Raw genomic sequence first — 18,396 nt, 5'->3', positions numbered from 1 at the left:
GAAGTTCTAGAGTATATTGATAATGTTCCCTCCTGATATCTCAATAAATGAATTTTCATGAATAGGTTGGCCAAATGGCTGACCTATTCATGAAATGGTCTTGAAACAAAGTGTCAATGTTATTTAAATTAAGGGGATATTAAATCCCACATTGTTTTAAAACCGAATAAGAAACTCAAAGATCGGAATCAAAGAGTTTCATGCCGAATATAGTAACTATAAATGTATCGGCGACTACTAGCATTAAGCTAAAGCACGTAGTTCAAGTACGTAGTACAAACTTGCAAAGGTGGAGAAAGTTCTGATCACTATTCTTAGTATTTTCCATAATGTAAAACCCATCTCCTAGGAGACGTATGATGTTATACATTATGGTGGGAGGTCATTACCCAGACCGGTTTCGATGTTTATTGAGATCTTATCAGTGAGTAGCTAGACCAAAGTATAATACTAAGGGTATAGCGAAAAGAACTTATATACTCTGCTATACGAGTTGTCAAAAAGGTGTACCCAAAAATTATTTAAAGTAAAGAGCCAATAGGCTTCATTTATTCACATAGGCTTCATTCATTCAAATAATGTTTTACATCGCCGAAATGAAGCCTATTGGCTCTTTACTTTAAATAAAGTGTCAATGATTTACCGTATTTTCCAGTGTATAAGATGCACTTTTTTTACCTTAAAAATTCATCTTAAAAATGGGGTGCGTCTTATATAATGAAGGTAAAGATTGTTTCCTCTTTTCAAAGTCATATGCACTCCTTTTTATGTTCCAAGATCTTTGTAGGCGGTTAATGGCACAATCAAATTGATGTGTGACCTTCACGTGACTTCTAGTGCGTCATTGGCTAAGAACGGGGAGTCCCTATTCAAGTTTCATAATATCTTATCCGAGTAATCAGTTACCGATGTTTATCAGTATTGAGTTGACGTGTTGAGATATTTTGTGTTAGGTTTTTTCCAGAAAATTGTATTAAATTTCTTGGGTGCATCTTATACATAGGAGCGTCTTATACACTGGAAAATACGGTAAACAATTTTCTTACCTCAATCAATTCTTTTCACCAGAAAATCAAATTCACTTTGGAACTATAAAGTGAAGTAAGCCTATCCTTTCTAGATGTTTTAATCCTTGTGCTATTGATGTAAAATACAAGTGACAACTCCCAATTGGTGTCCCCTAGGTATACTTCCAGCAGGCTAACATGGCCGGTGAGGCATATTAGGGCCAATCACCAGGCATGTAGACTTATTGCTGATTATAAAAGGAATAAGAGATACAGAAAAATCACGTAGTGCAACCTCTACTCCTTTTTCTCAAAGAGAAATCTATGAAATCTGTTGGTGAAATCTTTCAAGGAAGCCCATAAGCTGAAGCAGGAAGAAGTAGACAATCAAAACATCAACTCTGGAGAAACCCACTCATTATATCTACTTACAATGTCTATACCTTCTTGAAATCTGGAAAATTCCATGCACTTTGCACCGGAGCAGAGTTGGCAAACCTTGATGCAGTCTGCATCCAAGAACACTGGTGGAAAACAGATTTTGAATGGAACAAAGTCACATCAAGTTGTGGGGAAAAAAATAGAGTTTCATGTCAGACAAATCTGGTAATGGAGGAATTGGAATCTTAGTCAACAAAAGGATCTATAGTCACATCTCATCTATCCTCAAAGTCTCCAAGAGAATAATGGTCATAACTTTAAACTCAAAAGCATCAATAGCCTGTGCCTCTGCACAGACCAAGACTTCAGATGAAAAATTCATGAATGATTTCTACAATCAACTCTCACACTTTCTCCACACTGGTAAAGAAATGCAATGACATTAAGCAGCAACACAGGAATCAGAGGACACAGAATCTACATACTCAGTTAAAAGAACGAAATGATGTAGTATATATAATCTTTTGAAATGGCAAGAAAAACCATACCCAGAATGTCAAAAATTAGAACTCCATCAAAATACCCATAAAGCCAGAAAAATGTACCAGGTGGCAAATTCCTTATGCACCAAAGAGAGGAAGCTCAAAAGACTAAGAATAAAAGCTAAAAACAGCAAGATACCTGAAGATAAAAGTGAAGAACTCTTACTATGGAAGAACCACTTCAAAAAACAATTCAATAATTCATCATTTAACTTCGCTACATTTCCGGAAAACTGAGGAAAAAGCAAATAGTGTCTCTAAGAGATTTTAATAGATAATAAAGAGATAATAAAGCACAGATTTGGATAAAATATGTAACAGAACTTTTCAATGATACTAGACAGAAGCCTATAAATATAAAAGATAACATTCAAGGATCAGCAATCATGAAATGCAAATAGAGAATGCTAAACGAACAAGTAAAACAGGAAAAGCCAGTGGACCAGGTGGTGTGCAAACAGAATTTTTAAAATTAATAGAACCAGATAACATCAAACTTCTTGAAAAACTATTTAATGAAATATATGAAAGTGATGAATTTCCATCAGATTGACTCAAATCTACATTTATCACTATCCCAAAGAAACCCAAAGCGAATTCCTGTGGTGACTTCCGACTTATTAGTCTAATGAGCCAAACATTAAAAATATTTTTGAAAGTAATTCAGAATCGCATTTATAGAAAAAGTGAAGAAACTCTAAGTGAAACACAATTCGGCTTTCGGAGTGGTTTTAGTACTAGAGAGGCCCTTTTCTGTACCCAAATATTGATACAAAAATGCATAGAAAAACAGAAATCTGTCTTTATGTGTTTCATAGATTTTGAAAAAGCATTCAATAAAGTCAGACACACTAACTTAATAGAAGTCCTTCAACAAACAAGGCTAGACGAACAAGACATAAGACTAATAACAAATCTGTATTGGAATCAGTCAGCTACCATTCAATTAGACAACATTACCACCAGTGATATTAACATCAAAAGAGAAGTGAGACAAGGATGTGTGCTCTCACCACTCCTGTTCAACATATACGCAGAGGTAATCTTTAAAAAAGCATTGGAAGAATGTCCAGAGGGAATCACCATAAATGGAAAGATTGTTAACAACCTACGATATGCAGATGACACCGTGCTAATTGCAGATAACATTATGGATCTCCAAAAACTCATTGACAGAGTATACATAGAAAGCCAAAGAATGGGAATAAATATAAACATCAACAAGACAAAATACATGATCAACAGCAAACATCCAGCCTCATCAATGAAACTGACACTCAATGGGAAAAATATTGATCAAGTGTCAAGATATAAATATCTTGGTTGTTGGCTTAATGAACGGTGGGATCCTGAAATAGATATAAAGACAAGGATTGAAGTTGCACGGCAGTCCTTCATGAAAATGAGAACACTATTCTGCAATAAAGACCTAAACATGGAAGTCAGATGCCGAATGCTGAAATGTTACGTGTGGTCTATTCTGCTCTATGGAGTTGAAACGTGGACATTGAAGGCGACAACCATCAAGAAAATCGAAGCCTTTGAGATGTGGCTATACAGAAGAATGCTAAAGATATCATGGACAGAAAAAATTACCAATGAAGAGGTCTTAAAATCCATTGGCAAAGCTAAACATCTTGTACAAATAATCAAGAAACAAAAAACATCATATCTTGGCCACATCATGAAAAACAGCAAATACCAACTTCTACAAACTATTTTGGTAGGAAGAATTGATGACAAAGGAACTAGAGGAAGAAAAAGAATATCATGGTTTGACAACATCAAGACGTGGACAGGAAAGAGCAGTGCACAACTGCTCAGATTAGCACAAGACCACAGTTTGTTTGCCAAGATGGTCGCTGACCTTCGATAGAAGATAGCACAATAAGAAAAAGAACTTCGTTACAGATGCTTTGCCAGAAATAATAATCCAAAGAGAATTCCTATACATGTAACAATTTTACAATGCAAGAAAACTGCACTAAAAACTCAAAAGAATGAGAAAGCACCTGGATTAGGTTGTATAACAGCAGAAGCTATCAAACATCCTGCTGATTCCTGCTTTGGAAACAATTGTTAAATATCTCTAACTACATCCAACATTCTGTCATGATGGAGAGAAGGCCAAATAATACACAAGAAAGGCAATCTGAACAACCCAGAAAATTACAGAGGAGTCACACTACTTTCCTACCACACTGAAAATCTATAACAGGATGCCTCTAAACCAAACTGAATCATATGTAACATCTACTCTTCTACTCAAAAATCAAGGAATTCCTGAAAACCAGAAGCACTGTGGAACATATCCACTGTCTTAGAAGGAGCAAGAGATAAAAACCTTCCCTTGAACTTAAACTTCATAGATTTCTCAAAAACTTTCAATTCAATCAATAGAGAAAGCATGTTCCAAATTCTTGGTTATTATGGCAGATCCATAATAACCAAGATAGCAATATCAATAACAATAGCAGAACCATACCAGACCAAAAGGTGCTCAGAAGAGTAATATAAAAATCTTATCTGATATGGAATTAGCTGACCAGGAGTTACAAGAATATACAGTGGCTAGGTTAATAATAGGACACTAGATGAAGATCTGCACAATATGCTTCTACAGAAGGGCAGCTACACATTGGCCAAATATCAACAGCACACCCTACTCTTGTATAAACAACATCACAACTCCATAATGTTAGATGATTCTGAGTAGCAAATCATGCTACATCCTTTTCCAATTGGATGAATAAGTGAGTGTGGTGAATGTCTTACTTCTGAATGCATTTTCCAAACTGTAAAGTCTGATGAAAGAGGTGCAATGGTCAATAGCTTTTTCTCTTGGTATGGACCCAGACTTTTAGATGTAGTGTGTGGAAGAATAAATGCCAATAAATATGGCATTTATTCATCCAGACATATGACATTACGTCTTGGATACATTATGGCAATTTTATTGCAAATGCTATTACAATATTATCATCATTATTATTATGTGACACCTCCAAGGAATCCAAACACTCATCAAGGGAGGGCCCTGCTCTATAACTCTCCATCCCCACCACTCAAATCCACCAACTAAGCGAACCACATCATCTACAAACGCCATCTATCCTCCATTTTTGCAGACAATCATCACAAACATCCATACCCACAGCAGGATTCGGACTTGCAGCCTTTTGGATGGAGAGCAGATATGCTAACCACTTGGCCAACCAGGCCAAAAAAATATTTCGTGTTCTCTCCTTGCTGCCTGTATAAGTGTGGGTGCCCTCCATCATCAAGGGAGTGCACCTACAATGCTACTACTCTCCATCTCCACCGCATCATCTACACCAATGCTATCTACTGCCCAACACCACCACCACCACCACGACTAGTATTTTCACAGACAATCACAAACATCTATGCCCACAGCAGGATTCGGGCCTGCAACCTTTTGGATGGAGAGTGGATATGCTAACCACTCGTCCTACCAGGCCAAAAAAAATTTTGTGTTCTCTCCTTGCTACCCATATAAGTGTGGATGCCCTCCATCATCAAGGGAGTGCACCTACTCTACTAATCTCTGTCTCCACCGCATCATCTACACCAATGCTATCTACTGCCCAATACCATCACCACTAGTATTTTCACAGACAATCACAAACATCCATGCCCACAGCACGATTTGAATCTGCAGCCTTTTGGCTGGAGAGTGGATACGCTAACCACTCAGCCAACCAGGCCAGCTATGATATGAAAAAACTTGGCTACTCCAAAAAAGGGTCCCATTTAACCTAATGGAACACCTTTGAGATGACCTGGTCAGGCGTGGGGCTGACACATCCAGCAACTATACATTGACTAATGTTCATGTTAAAAGAAGAACAGTCCAAAATATCTGACTTGTTACAACAAACTAATGGAAAGCATGTCTAGAAGGGTGGAAAATGTGGAATCTGCATACTATTAGGATATATGCAACTTAGGTTCTGCTGAAATACAGCGTTGACCCAATATTATTTCATCACGGTATATATTTCTCTGTTTATCATTAGTAGGAACTTACATGACTTTATTTAGAAAAATTCATCTAGTGGAATAATCAATTTTGATCCGAAATGACTGCTAGCAGTTCATATGGCAAAAAAAAAAAAAATCTAAATTTGTCAATTTTTTGACTGCTATGAAATAAATGTATAAAAATATAATCATCTATTAAATATGCTATAATCCTTACTTTACTCTGATACGGATGAGTGTAAACAGGATTGCCTAATAATTCAATATCCCTCTGTGTTGAATTAACACCAATAGATGTGTAAGAACCTTGTGTATATGGCTGATTTTTCCATGATGTACTAAAAACAGAAAATAAAATATATATTGCACTACAAAGTTTTCTCAACTAAAAGATTCTGTTTTTCTTAATACTTCTTACACTAAAACAAAATAGCATTAGAATATAGTAAAGAAATGAGAACAAATGAAACATGAATATAATAAATATTTTCTTTATTCATAGGATTAATGCTCAACATGTCATGAACATCTTTGGTATGACTGATTTAAAAGACAAAACAACAGTATGTGTAAATAACAGATGTAACAATGATGTGGTACTGTGAGTAATGGAAGAGAAGCATAGTCAAATAATAATTACAAGGTTCAGTAAAAGTACATAAAAGTATTAATATTTTTATACAAAATTGATGAGTGTCGAGCGAATATTACTTCTAACAATAGAAATAAAGTGTTCGATGAATATATGATTCTGTAATCCTTTATATGGCTCGCCATGAAAAATATGCTCTTATGCAAGCTTTTCCATTTGTGTGTGCACGCCCGCACATGTAGAATGCAGTATGCTCTGCATGCTCATGCCATTCCAATTCATGATACACTTAATGTATTTCTTATGTTCTTATAATCCTCATCATTCTCCAAACACCCTCGACCTTTTTCTTAACCAGCTCTCCCTCCAACAAAGTCATGTTAACTCATCTCTTGGCAAGTCTGGACATAACCTTGTCCATGTTTTCTTTTCTACAGTCACTCTCAGCCTTGTATCCTATGGCACCACAACAGTGCCAATTGAGATGAATCTTGGGATTGCTATGCTTAATTTCCATGGTCTGGTTATCGCCTATGCTCTTTTGATCCTAGTGCCTGTTCCAATCTAACAATCAAAATTATTCTCACTGGGACGAGTACTTATATTCCCCGCTCTACCTAAAACCCTTAACCAATGCCTGGTTCTTCAACAAAATGTGGCAAACCAGTAGAAGACAAAAGTTCAACATACATCCAGTGGCTCAAGTCAAAAACTCCAACTTCTCACTCAGCATACCTATACCAACTGCAAAAAAGAATTCATCAACAAATCCAAAGCAAATTTAGTAAGAACCAAATGAATTTAAGCTTGCCTTTTGCTCAAATGGCAGTCAAGCCTTCTGGTCCCTCACCAAGCTGTGGGATGCAACTTCTTGTCTTCCATGTTTCTATCTCTCTCTCTCTCTCTCACATCTCAGCAAATCCTGATAGTACAATGGTAACATCTAAAGATTAGGCAGACAGACCTCCTAGCATCAGTCTTTTTCTCAAACTCTTGCTCTGACAACCAAAGCAAATCTCCTCCCACTATTCCACAAACTATCAACAGTATGCTTCCTCTGATATTTTGTCATAACATCAGAAAAATACTCAACAGCTTTGATACCAACAAGTCTCCAGGTTCTTGATAGTATCCTTAGAGATGTACTAAAAGCCTGTGTTCTAGAAACATTCATCTTGCATCGTCTGTCCAAGCTGTCATTATTTGCTCATAGATCCAAAAATTTGGAAACAAGGTCTTATTCAGCCAGTTCTCAAAAAAGGGAAATAAAAGTCAGCCATCAAACTATTGCCCTGTTGTTTTCACTTCAATACTTTCAAAAATAATGGGAAAGGTCATTAACACCTGCTTCACTACCTGGGGACTTACCAATTACTTATTAATATGGATCCTGCCATCCTTGATCCACAGTAAATATCCATTTAAACATTGCAGTGCTCATGTAATTCAGACTTCAAGATCTGTAATCAATGCCTTAAACATTGATTACAGATCAATTAAAACTTGAGTTTTAATGCCACCAAAACACAATCCTGTCTCATTTCTCAGAAGAAAGACTATGCTTCACTCTCTTTCACTTTACAGTAATATTCTGCTTGACAATTAGAATCAATTATCTCTTTCATGTCTAGCCTACATTGACACAAATACATCATACCCATGTCCGTGCAGTTAGCTGAGTGGCTATGCACTTCACAACCCTATGCCTGGGAAAGGAGTGTCCCGAGTTCAATTCTCGTCGCTGACGTGAAGAGCTTAAGGATCTCTCTCAGACATAGCTAAGTTAGCCAGTCTTGAGCATGGATAGCAGGGTTTTTCCTCCTGCAAGCAGGCAAACCGGCCTGGTGAACACACACGGATTAGCCAGGAATACTTAAGACCTAGCCATAGGCCTGATTCATTAGCAATGGAGGTCCTGAGCTTGGATAAAATTTGGGGGGGGGGGATTGAGATGGTGCCGTACTTCCCCATAAAAAAGGGGCCTCATGGCCGTTATATCATCATACGCTATAATAATATCATACCCATAGTCTCTTCAGCCTTCAAAAATCTTGCTATTCTTTTTTCATTCTAAATAATTCTTCTCTTCTAGAAGCTCAACTCCTGACATTTTATAAATCTAACCAACTTCAGAATATTGTTGTTACATTTGGGGTTCTAAAAACCTCTCTTAGAATATTTGATTTTATTCAGAACACAGCTACTTGCTTAACAGATGGTTGCCTCTTTGCCTAACTCTTACCAGTCATTCCTACACTATGTTACTGCATTATATCTCTTCTATAAGTATTTCCACAGATGCTGTTCCACCAAACTGGTTACCACAATTCCTCCGCTTTCCTCTAATTACATATGAACATGAGTGGCTGCTAGTCAACACCGAAATACAGTTTAGCTGCAAACTTATCAAACCAGCTTCTTATTCTACTCCATTCCATATATCATTCTTTGAAACAATCTATACCATACCATTTTCCACAAACACTTCCCCCTCCCAGCTCTTCAAGAAGCACATCAGCAAATTCCTTTCTTCTCTCTAAACACCCACACACACAGCACAGCACCATCATGCCATAGGTCTTGGTATCTCTTGTGTGTGAAACTAATGTGCACAGATTGGTTTTTAAAAGTAAGATAAACCATGGGTGTATGGAATGTGATAAACAACTAGAATGAAAGGGGCCAACTTGCCATTGCAACTGTTAAAAATGGAAAAGTTTGTTTCTAGTCAAGACAGAATATGATTCAAGGTTTAAAGTTCTAAGTATCTTAGAAATGTCCTTGAAAATTAATTTCTTAAGCAACAAGGAACAACTACATGGTGAACCTCTTCTGGAGTGAGTAAAGATGGAATAGCTCTACATTTCCTTATGGCCTTGTTGGGGAAAGGTTTGCTAAAATTATCAGAGTGAAAGGTAGATTTCATGTGTGGTTGCAGATGATGGGGAAGTTTGAGCACGAATATAACACATTGTCTCCTTTGTCTCCGTTCTTACAATAAACAAAATGATGGCATCCATTAGGTTAGCAAAAAATATAGAGGTCCTAAAAGGAAATGCAATTATTGTCAGTTTCAAGTAAAAACTATCTTTTAACTAATAACAATTCTGTTTACACATTTTTGGAGCTATCAATGAACTCTGCAATACTGCAAAATATCATCCACAAGTCTGCTATGCTGAAGATTTATAATGAACATCACAGATAAATTGGTTTGACATTCATAAAAATAGCTGAATATGAGGGAAAGAAGATTTCTAGTGATTGTCCATTTCATTTGTTTATATATTATATATTTAGTTTAATCCTTTATCCAAGTGTAAGTAAACAAAGTTTGCACCTGAAGTATCTTCAGGACTGGGGCAACTCGTGGTAAAGATGGTATAAGTTCTCATCACTTGCCTTAGTATCTCCCATAATGCAAAGCACATCTCCTTGCAGACATGTATAATACTATGCATTATACATTAAGGGTAAGGCAGCTACCCAGACCAGTTTCGACCTTTACTGAGGTCTCATCAGTGGGAGCCAGACCCAGTGGTGGTGATACCAAGGTGAAAGTAATGGAGAAGTCATATTTACTTATATGAGTTGCCAAAAGGTGTCACGCCTTATAATTAAATTACTCTGGATTAGAGAAAAATGTTGGAAGTTTTTTCACTTGGTTAGACTATAAATTATATATTTAGTTTAATCCTTTACCGAAGTGTAAGCAAAAAAAGTTTAAGCCTGAAGTATCTTCAGGATTGGGGCAACTCATGGTAAAGGTGGTATAAGTTCTCATCACTTGCCTTAGTATCTCAGGACTGTGCCCCGGGATAAAGGATTAAACCAAGGGTTTAATCCTTTATCCCGGAAGGATTATTAGTAATAGTGCAGATGTGGTAGCCCTGCAAGAGGATTTAAATAAGCTAGATAGATGGGCAAATGAATGGGGGTGTCAGTTTAATGCAGCAAAATGTAAGGTCTTGAGGTTTGGGAAACATCGATGGGATGCTGCATACTCTATGGGAGGAGTTATACTGGAGGAAGTAGAGGAGACAAGAGATCTGGGGTTGATGATTGATAGAAACCTGAAGTTTAGGGGACATATTGCAAAGGTGGTAAAGGTAACACAGAGAATTGCTGCAATTATGAGAAGGACACTGACCTGCAGAGATAAGAGGATTATCATTCTGTTGTATAAGTCTCTGATCAGACCACACTTGGACTATTGTTCTCAGATTTGGTCCCCAGGATTTGAAGGGGATAAATTAACTGTGGAAAGGATACAAAGACGGATGACAAAGATGGTTTCAGGACTGTACAAGGATAGTTATGAGGATCGGCTGAGGGAATGTGGACTGCAGAGTTTGGTGGATAGAAGAAGGAGAGGTGATATGATTGAGACTTTTAAACTGTTGAGAGGTGGTTACAGGGTTGACACTGGGGAGTTCTTTCGCTTGGTTGAACAGCAGGAAGGAGTGATGACAAGAGGCCATCCCTGGAAGTTACGAAAGGAAACTGTGAGCAAGAGGGTAAGGAGTGGTTTCTTTGCATGGAGGGTGGTTGAACCGTGGAATGCATTGCCTGATGGAGTGGTGGGAGCGAGAACAGTCAATGAGTTTAAAGAGTGGTATGATAGACTTTGTGTTTCTTAGGGGGACCTCCCCTCGATGAGTCTTGACAGACTTTATGTTCTTAGGAAGGACCTCCCACGATGAGTCATTTGACTCCATGGAGGCCTGAATAATAATAATAATAATAATAATAATATAATTTATAGTCTAACCAAGTGAAAAAACTTGCAACATTTGTTTATATAATTTGACAACTAAAAATAATCAAAAAGATTGATACCACTAGATGGAAAATCATGTTTAAGTAAATTCAGGGTATCCTATAAAGGCACATTAGTATATAATGAAACAATACCTAAACTAGAATATCTCCAGGTCAGAGATTAAACCATTTCAAAAAAAATTCCACCCAAGTTGCATTTCTTCACTCTTCTTTTTTATTATCATAATCTAATTCCTGAGATATACTCTCAGTGGGGTGTACAGATATTATGATAGGACTAAATGAAAAGCTTATACCATTACTAACTTCCTACTGACAGTTTTCCTCTGTATTAATCTGTTATCTGTCAAGCCTCTAATATTGTCAGATCCTATATTTTAGTCTTCTAAGACACATCTTACTGTATCAATCCACCTAGATTTTGGTAATTTCTCTTGATCTTTTTACTACCATCCTGGAAAAAAGAAAAGAAAATATTGTTTTTGCTCCTTTTCCTCCCCTCCTATTCTGTTTAACTGACCTATCTGATTTTAGCTCACACACCCGTGAATGCTAACAATATCAAGTTCCTTCCTTAACTATCTTAATTTATAATGCCATTGCTGACATCTCTTCACTCTCCTAATCTTTCTCAGAACTCTCATATCTGTGATCTCAGTCTCTGATCAACAGATTTATTTTTTAGCCATCTCTGAGATCTGTAAGTTAAAATTGGTTTGAACACTGTTTTGTATACAGCTACTTTAGTGTTGTAACTATTTTTTTTTCTTATTCCATAAAATTTATTCAGCTGACTTCCTACTAAACCAGTACTGTTAATTCTGTTATCCATTTCTATACTTAATTTGCCATCTTCACTAAAAATTGTGTCTTAATAGTTGAAATGTTTTACTTGTTCTATAGGTTCTTCATTCAGGATGCAGTTGATATTTTCAATGTTTCTGCCTATTTTACAGTTTGTCTTTTTATTGATGATTTACATAGCAAATGTACTGCTGTTATATAATTTAGTTAGAGATCCTGCAGACATGTAATGGACTTATAATAAATTTAGTTTAATCCTTTATCCCAGTGAGAGCAAACAAAGTTTGCACCTGAAAATATCTTCAGGACTGAATATAGTGTTGTACTATCTTACCTGGGTAAGTAGTACAACACCAGGCAACTCATAGAAAAGGTGGAGCAAGTTACCAACACTCCTATCCCAGTATCTCGCAAAATGCAAAACACATCTCCTTGCGGATATGTATACTGTTATGCATTAAGGGATTGGCCACTACCCAGACTAGTTTCGACCCAGGTGAGATAGTACAACACTATATTCGGTCCTGAAGATATTTTCAGGCGCAAACTTTGTTAGCTCTCACTGGGATAAAGGTTTAAACTAAATTTATTATATTCTAACCTAGTGAAAAATAAACTTTCAACATGTAATGAACTTATTTAACAGTACAATATTATTTGGATAAATTAAACATCTGAGGTGAATCATATCAGCCCTAATGCCACTTTCCTTCATAATTTGATCCATAGAGATGATAAATAGAACTGGAGATAATGTGCATTCTTGTCTTACATATGATTTAACATCAAACCATCTTCCTGTACCTCTTTCATTTCTGCTGACGTACAACTCAAATTGAGATTGTATTGCTTGATATAATGTGCTGCTAAGAATGCAATGCCATATGACTGTAGCATTTCAAATAACTTTTCTCCAGGGACCTTGTTATATGGCTTATGTTATTCCCATGATTTCTCAACTATTTGTCTGAAAGTAAAAACCTGGTCTGACAGCCTCTATTTAGCCTAAGTGAGCTTGATCTTCTTCAAGTTTCTAAGGGTGATCATTATGGGCGATTTCAATTATGGCAATATAAACTGGGATTTTGAGATAGCAACTGGAAGTAAAGAAAATGATTTTTTTGAGTTTTTGAGGGACAACTACCTAAGACAGTATGTAACAGAGGGCACACGACTGAGGGTCTTGGATTTAGTTGTCTCATCACTGGATGCAATTATAAATGAGGCATCAAATCACCCTTCAGTTGGTGAGAGTGACCATGAAGTGATTAGCTGGGTGGTTGCCAGCAGTGTGAGGACCTCTGTCCTCACACTGCTGGCAAAGGATATATGGAACTACAAGGCTGGTGATTATGAGGAGCTCAGGAGACAGCTTGCAGGGGTAGCATAGAATGAGGAGTTAGCTGGAAAATAGATCAACACAGTTTTTTTTTTAATGTTAAGCCCATACACGAGAGGTTGGTTGATCAACCTATAGTACATTACTACCATATATGGGTAGTGGGTTGGGAAAGGAGGAACTTGTTTATTTGATTTGAAAGACTGTATATTGTATTCCTTGGGAAACACAACAGAGGAAGACTGTTCCACAATACAGTAGTTGCAGGGAGGAAGGAAAAGGCAAAGAAACTTGTTCTGTTTGTTTCAAGATGCACTGTGAAGGAATGTTGAGCAGCAGCTGCATGTGTCAACGAGCTTAGTACTAAGTGGGGGAATTATTGATGTTATTTCAGATTAGCATTTACCATGGAAATATTTGTAGAATATACATATTGCTGAAACCAAACGTTTATGCAAAAGTGGGGGGGAAGCGAGTTGGTAAAAGACGGGGCATTAATAAGTGCTCTCTGTATTCAGTCAAGCATTTTAGGGGGCCCCCACCCCATATGTGAAAGCAGTATTCAATGGCTGGGTGGATTTGTGATTTGTATAATGGGGAGTAGTTCGGGTTATCATTCTAGTTGGCATCTAAACAAGTTGTGTAAGGTTGTTAGTGACAGCAAATGTTTCAGCATCTCTGCCTGGAAGATCTGTACAACTGGAGGAGGAAAACCAGTTGGTGTTGTGGACATTACAGAGGAAGATTGTGAAATCTCCTAGGAAGATAATTTTGCTTTCAGAAAGTGGGAATGGAGAAAATCAATTTTTATGGAGAAGAAATTAAAGAGCTCAGAGTGGTTAGTTGCATTGGGGGAGCAATAAAGACAGCAAATGATTTTGACTGAGTGTGGAAGGTCAAAGTCGGGAGCTATCTGGTAAGGTATGTCAGCGTGGATGTATGCGCAGATGCCACCCTTGGGTCAAAAGGAGTTAAAGAGTGTGTAGTTTAGAAGGTTGAGATAAATAGTCCTGAAGGGAAGGGGTGAGATTTGAGTTTCTGCCATAAAGAGTAGGTGGGGGTTTGGTAGACCGAAGGTGGTAGTGGACACTATTAAGGTTGGATTTTAGGATACAGATGTCGGTGAAGTGGATATGCAAAGTTTTGTGAGGCATATATTTGACTGCAAGGATCTTGCACATTTCCTATGCAATGCCCGCATACCGGTTTTCATGGTGGCTACTAGTAGTGTCACTTGATTTTTGCACCAAAAAAAGCTCTTGTCAGGAGCTTGGGGAATATTCATGAACTTCTAGTAGAAGTAATGTCTAAATGTATTCCAATGTTCAGAAGGTTAAATAAGGTAAATGTGAAATGGATGAAGAAGAGATTAAGCATGCAATAGAGAGGAAAATGGCATTATGTAGGCAGCATAAGAGAAGTGGAATAATCTAGTGAACAAGAGGTATATGCAGAAATGAGCAAAATTGATGTTAATAGGCTGTGGGACTTGATAATATATCACCCATATTTTGAAGGAATGTGCTAGGGAATTGGAATCTGCCTTGACATATTTTTTTAATATGAGTCTTGCACTTGGTCGAGTTCCAAGGGAGTGGAAGGAGGGCAAGACTGTGCCACTTCATAAGGGAGGTGATAGAACTCAAGCATCAAATTACAGGCCTATCTGTGTGTGTGTGTGTTGGGTGTTGTGGTTAATTTGTTGGAGAAGCTGGCAAGTAATCAGAAAAGTGCTTGAGTTTATCTGAATTATATTCATAACAGATATCTCAACATGCCCATGAAATTCAAACTTGTTTAAAAGTTGTTCCAGCAGAGATTTTGTAAATGCAAAACATGCTTGAGAATACTTGAATCTAGCAAGGATAATTTTAAACTGCTTGCGATAACTCATGCTTAAGTGAAAAGGTTAACAGGGACAAGTCTGACTTTGAAAGGACTATTTCTAGAAAACGTGTCACCTGCCTGTGCAAATGGTAGTTGTGCCTTTTAGTCCTTTCAAAAGCTCTTGATTCACAATTTTTGTCCATCTGTTCTTCCACCTCTCGTACCTAGATTCATAACATCACCTAAAGGTAATGATGATCTCTTGGCATCATTCTTCTCATCCAACTCCTGCATAGATAAACAAATAAAATCACATCCTTCCTTAACTGAAATATTCTAAACATGCCTCCTTCTTTTGTTAATCATGTTTTCTCACTAACTGTGCTAGAAATGTACTTCCTGAATTAACACCTGTTATTTATCATCTCTATAGTATATTATGGGGATATACATTTCTAATACAGAGACTTAGCTTCACCACACAGTACAGGCTTGGTAAAGACCATACTGTGTGGCGAAGCGCAACATCCTTCCAGAGGTGCATGCCCCTGTTTTCACAGAACAGTGTGGATATAGACTGGAAAGTCGAAAAATATTCCAGAGGAAGGCAATGGCAAACCACCTCTGTACCTTGGCAAGAACATTCTATGAACATGCCAAAAATGAGAAAGTATGATATGGTGCTGGATTGCAAGACCCTATCCATGGGGAACATGCAACTGGGGAAGAACAGAGGGCTTCCACAAGTAGAACCAGTTGTTATGATGTGTCCAGGTCAAACCCAGAAGGAAGCTTGGTCACAGATGTTGCTGATTAGAAAAGGGAGGCTCCCTGTTTCACAAGAACCTACAACGTTGGAACTTGGAATGTTAGAAGTAAGAACCAAGATAAGCTGGAAATAATAAAGCTGGAAATGGAGCACAAGAAGCTGGATATATTGGGAATAAGTGAAGTTTGATTGACAGGAATGGGCCATTTTCAGTCAGGGGGACTATATGATGTATTACTCAGGACACGAGACAAGTCGTAAAAATGGAGTATCTTTCTTACTCAAGAAAAAGATGGCTAGGTATGTATTAGGTTTTAATCCAATGAGTGACATAATCATTTCTTTCAGAGTCAGTGGACAGCTAATGAATATGACCATCATACATGTTTATGCATCCATTACAGAGGCACCAGAAGAAGACACAGATTTAGACAACACCAAAGCAAGATTTATGACTACTTATCGGAGATTGGAATGCAAAAGTGAGAGAAACCAAGGAACGAGGAATAACAGGTTATTTTGGTTTAGGTATTCGTAACACTGCAGGAAAGAGACTAGTTGAGTTTTGTGCAGAGAATTCGTTGCTTGTTGCTAATTACAGAACTATAGCACTGATTTCTCATGCAAGTAAAGTCTTACTTGCTTTAAACAGCACAAATGGAGATTATACACATGGATATCACCTGATGGACAATACAGAAATCAAATTGACTATATACTTGGTCAAAGATGGAGAAATGCAATTCAGTCTGTCAAGACTTTTCCAGGTGTAGACTATGGAAGAGACCATGAATTATTAGTGGCTAGAATACATGTGAAATTATGGAAACTGAAAACAACACAAATGTCAATCAGATATGATCTTGGAAACATACTGGCTGAATACAATATTAGTATACAGAACAGATTCAACACACTCAATTTGTGTGAAAGAGAACCAGATGAAAACTATGGGAAAGGATTAAAGATATAATTAAAACAGAAGCAAAGAAGAATATTCCAACAGTTTGTAAGAAGAAGTTTAAATGGCTGTCAGAAGATGCTATCAAAACTGCTCAGGAAAGGAAAAAAAGGAAGGCCACAAGAAATTTGCAGGAAGTACAACATTTGAATGCACAGTTTCAACAACAAGCCAGAAGAGACAAGGAAAAATACTTTAACCAGGAATGCCAACAAATAGAAGACCAAAACAAGAAAGGAAAAACAAGAGATCTTTTCAAACAGATCAGGGAACTGACAGGGAAGTTCAGCACCAAGTTGACAATATTGAAAAGTAAACACAAAGGATATCTTACAGAAGCTGCAGACATCAAAGAAAGAAGGAATGAGTATACAGAAGCTCTTTATAGATAGGACTCCAAAATTACTGTGAAATTTAAAAAACAGGATTTTACACAGGAGCCAGTACCACTGGAGAGTGAAGTGAGGTGGGCACTGCAACAGCTATCCAGTAAGGGGATAGAATACCTATTGAGCCGCTCAAAGCCCTGGGAGAAGAGGCAGTTAAAATTTTAACAGCTCTATGTCAATAAATTTGGATCACAACATCACGATTACAGAACCATAGCACTGATTTCTCATGATAGTAAAGTCTTACTTAAGATCATTCAGAAAAGACTAGAACTATTCATGAATGGTTCCAGTAATTTCTGGCAGGATTTCGAAAAGGCAGAGGAACAAGAGATCAGATCGCCAATGTGGGATGCATAATAGAAAGAGCATAGGAATATCAAAAGAATGTTAACCTTTGTTTCCTTGACTATAATAAGGCTTCTGACTCTGTATATCACGTAAAACTTGGAATGTGTTCTTAACACATTCCACGTTTGAAATGCTCTGGGAGTACCAGAGCATTTCATTATCCTTCTGAGGAATCTTTATTATGAACAAGAAGCTACTGTCTGAACAGATCTTGGAGAAACTGAGTATTTCACAATAGGTAAAGGGATGCAACAAGGATGTATTTTATCTCCGTACCTGTTTAACTTGTACAGCGAATACATTTTAAGAATGGCAGGGCTGGAGGAGTCTTCAGTTGGAATTAAAATTGGCGGAAGAAATATTAATAATTTGAGGTATGCAGATGACCATCTTGCTAGCAGAATGCAAATAAGATTTGGAGGAACTTATTATGAAAGTTAAAGAAGAAAGTGCTAAATATGGCCTTAAACTTAACCTCAAAATGACAAAAGTTATGGCAACATGTGAACTTAATGATTTTGAAGTAGATGGGGAGAAAATAGAAGCAATTAACAATTTTGTGCTCCTAGGATCCCAAATTGATAAAGATGGGAATTGTACTGAAGAAGTTAGAAGATTATTACTTGGAAAGAAAGCAATGACAAATA

At 37.2% G+C, this 18,396-nt stretch overlaps 1 protein-coding gene across 2 annotated transcripts in view; it reads right to left on the bottom strand.

The window, feature by feature from the left end:
* LOC150107205 (peroxisomal N(1)-acetyl-spermine/spermidine oxidase-like) overlaps window positions 1-18,396 on the bottom strand; it is a 172,978-nt gene that overhangs the window by 116,199 nt on the left and 38,383 nt on the right. For both annotated transcript variants that reach the window (XM_090391743.1, XM_090391742.1), the window contains exon 3: window positions 6,153-6,273. In XM_090391743.1, coding sequence (XP_090247869.1) covers window positions 6,153-6,273 — 121 coding nt within the window. The remainder of the gene's footprint in view (window positions 1-6,152; window positions 6,274-18,396) is intronic.

Source organism: Typopeltis vanoorti, chromosome 4, assembly GCF_054136105.1.
Source record: "Typopeltis vanoorti isolate ZY-2024b chromosome 4, IOZ_Tvanoo_1.0, whole genome shotgun sequence".
Classification (NCBI taxonomy): domain Eukaryota; kingdom Metazoa; phylum Arthropoda; class Arachnida; order Uropygi; family Thelyphonidae; genus Typopeltis; species Typopeltis vanoorti.
The sequence above is the reverse complement of the archived record's forward strand: the minus strand, read 5'-3'. Positions and strand labels throughout refer to the sequence as shown.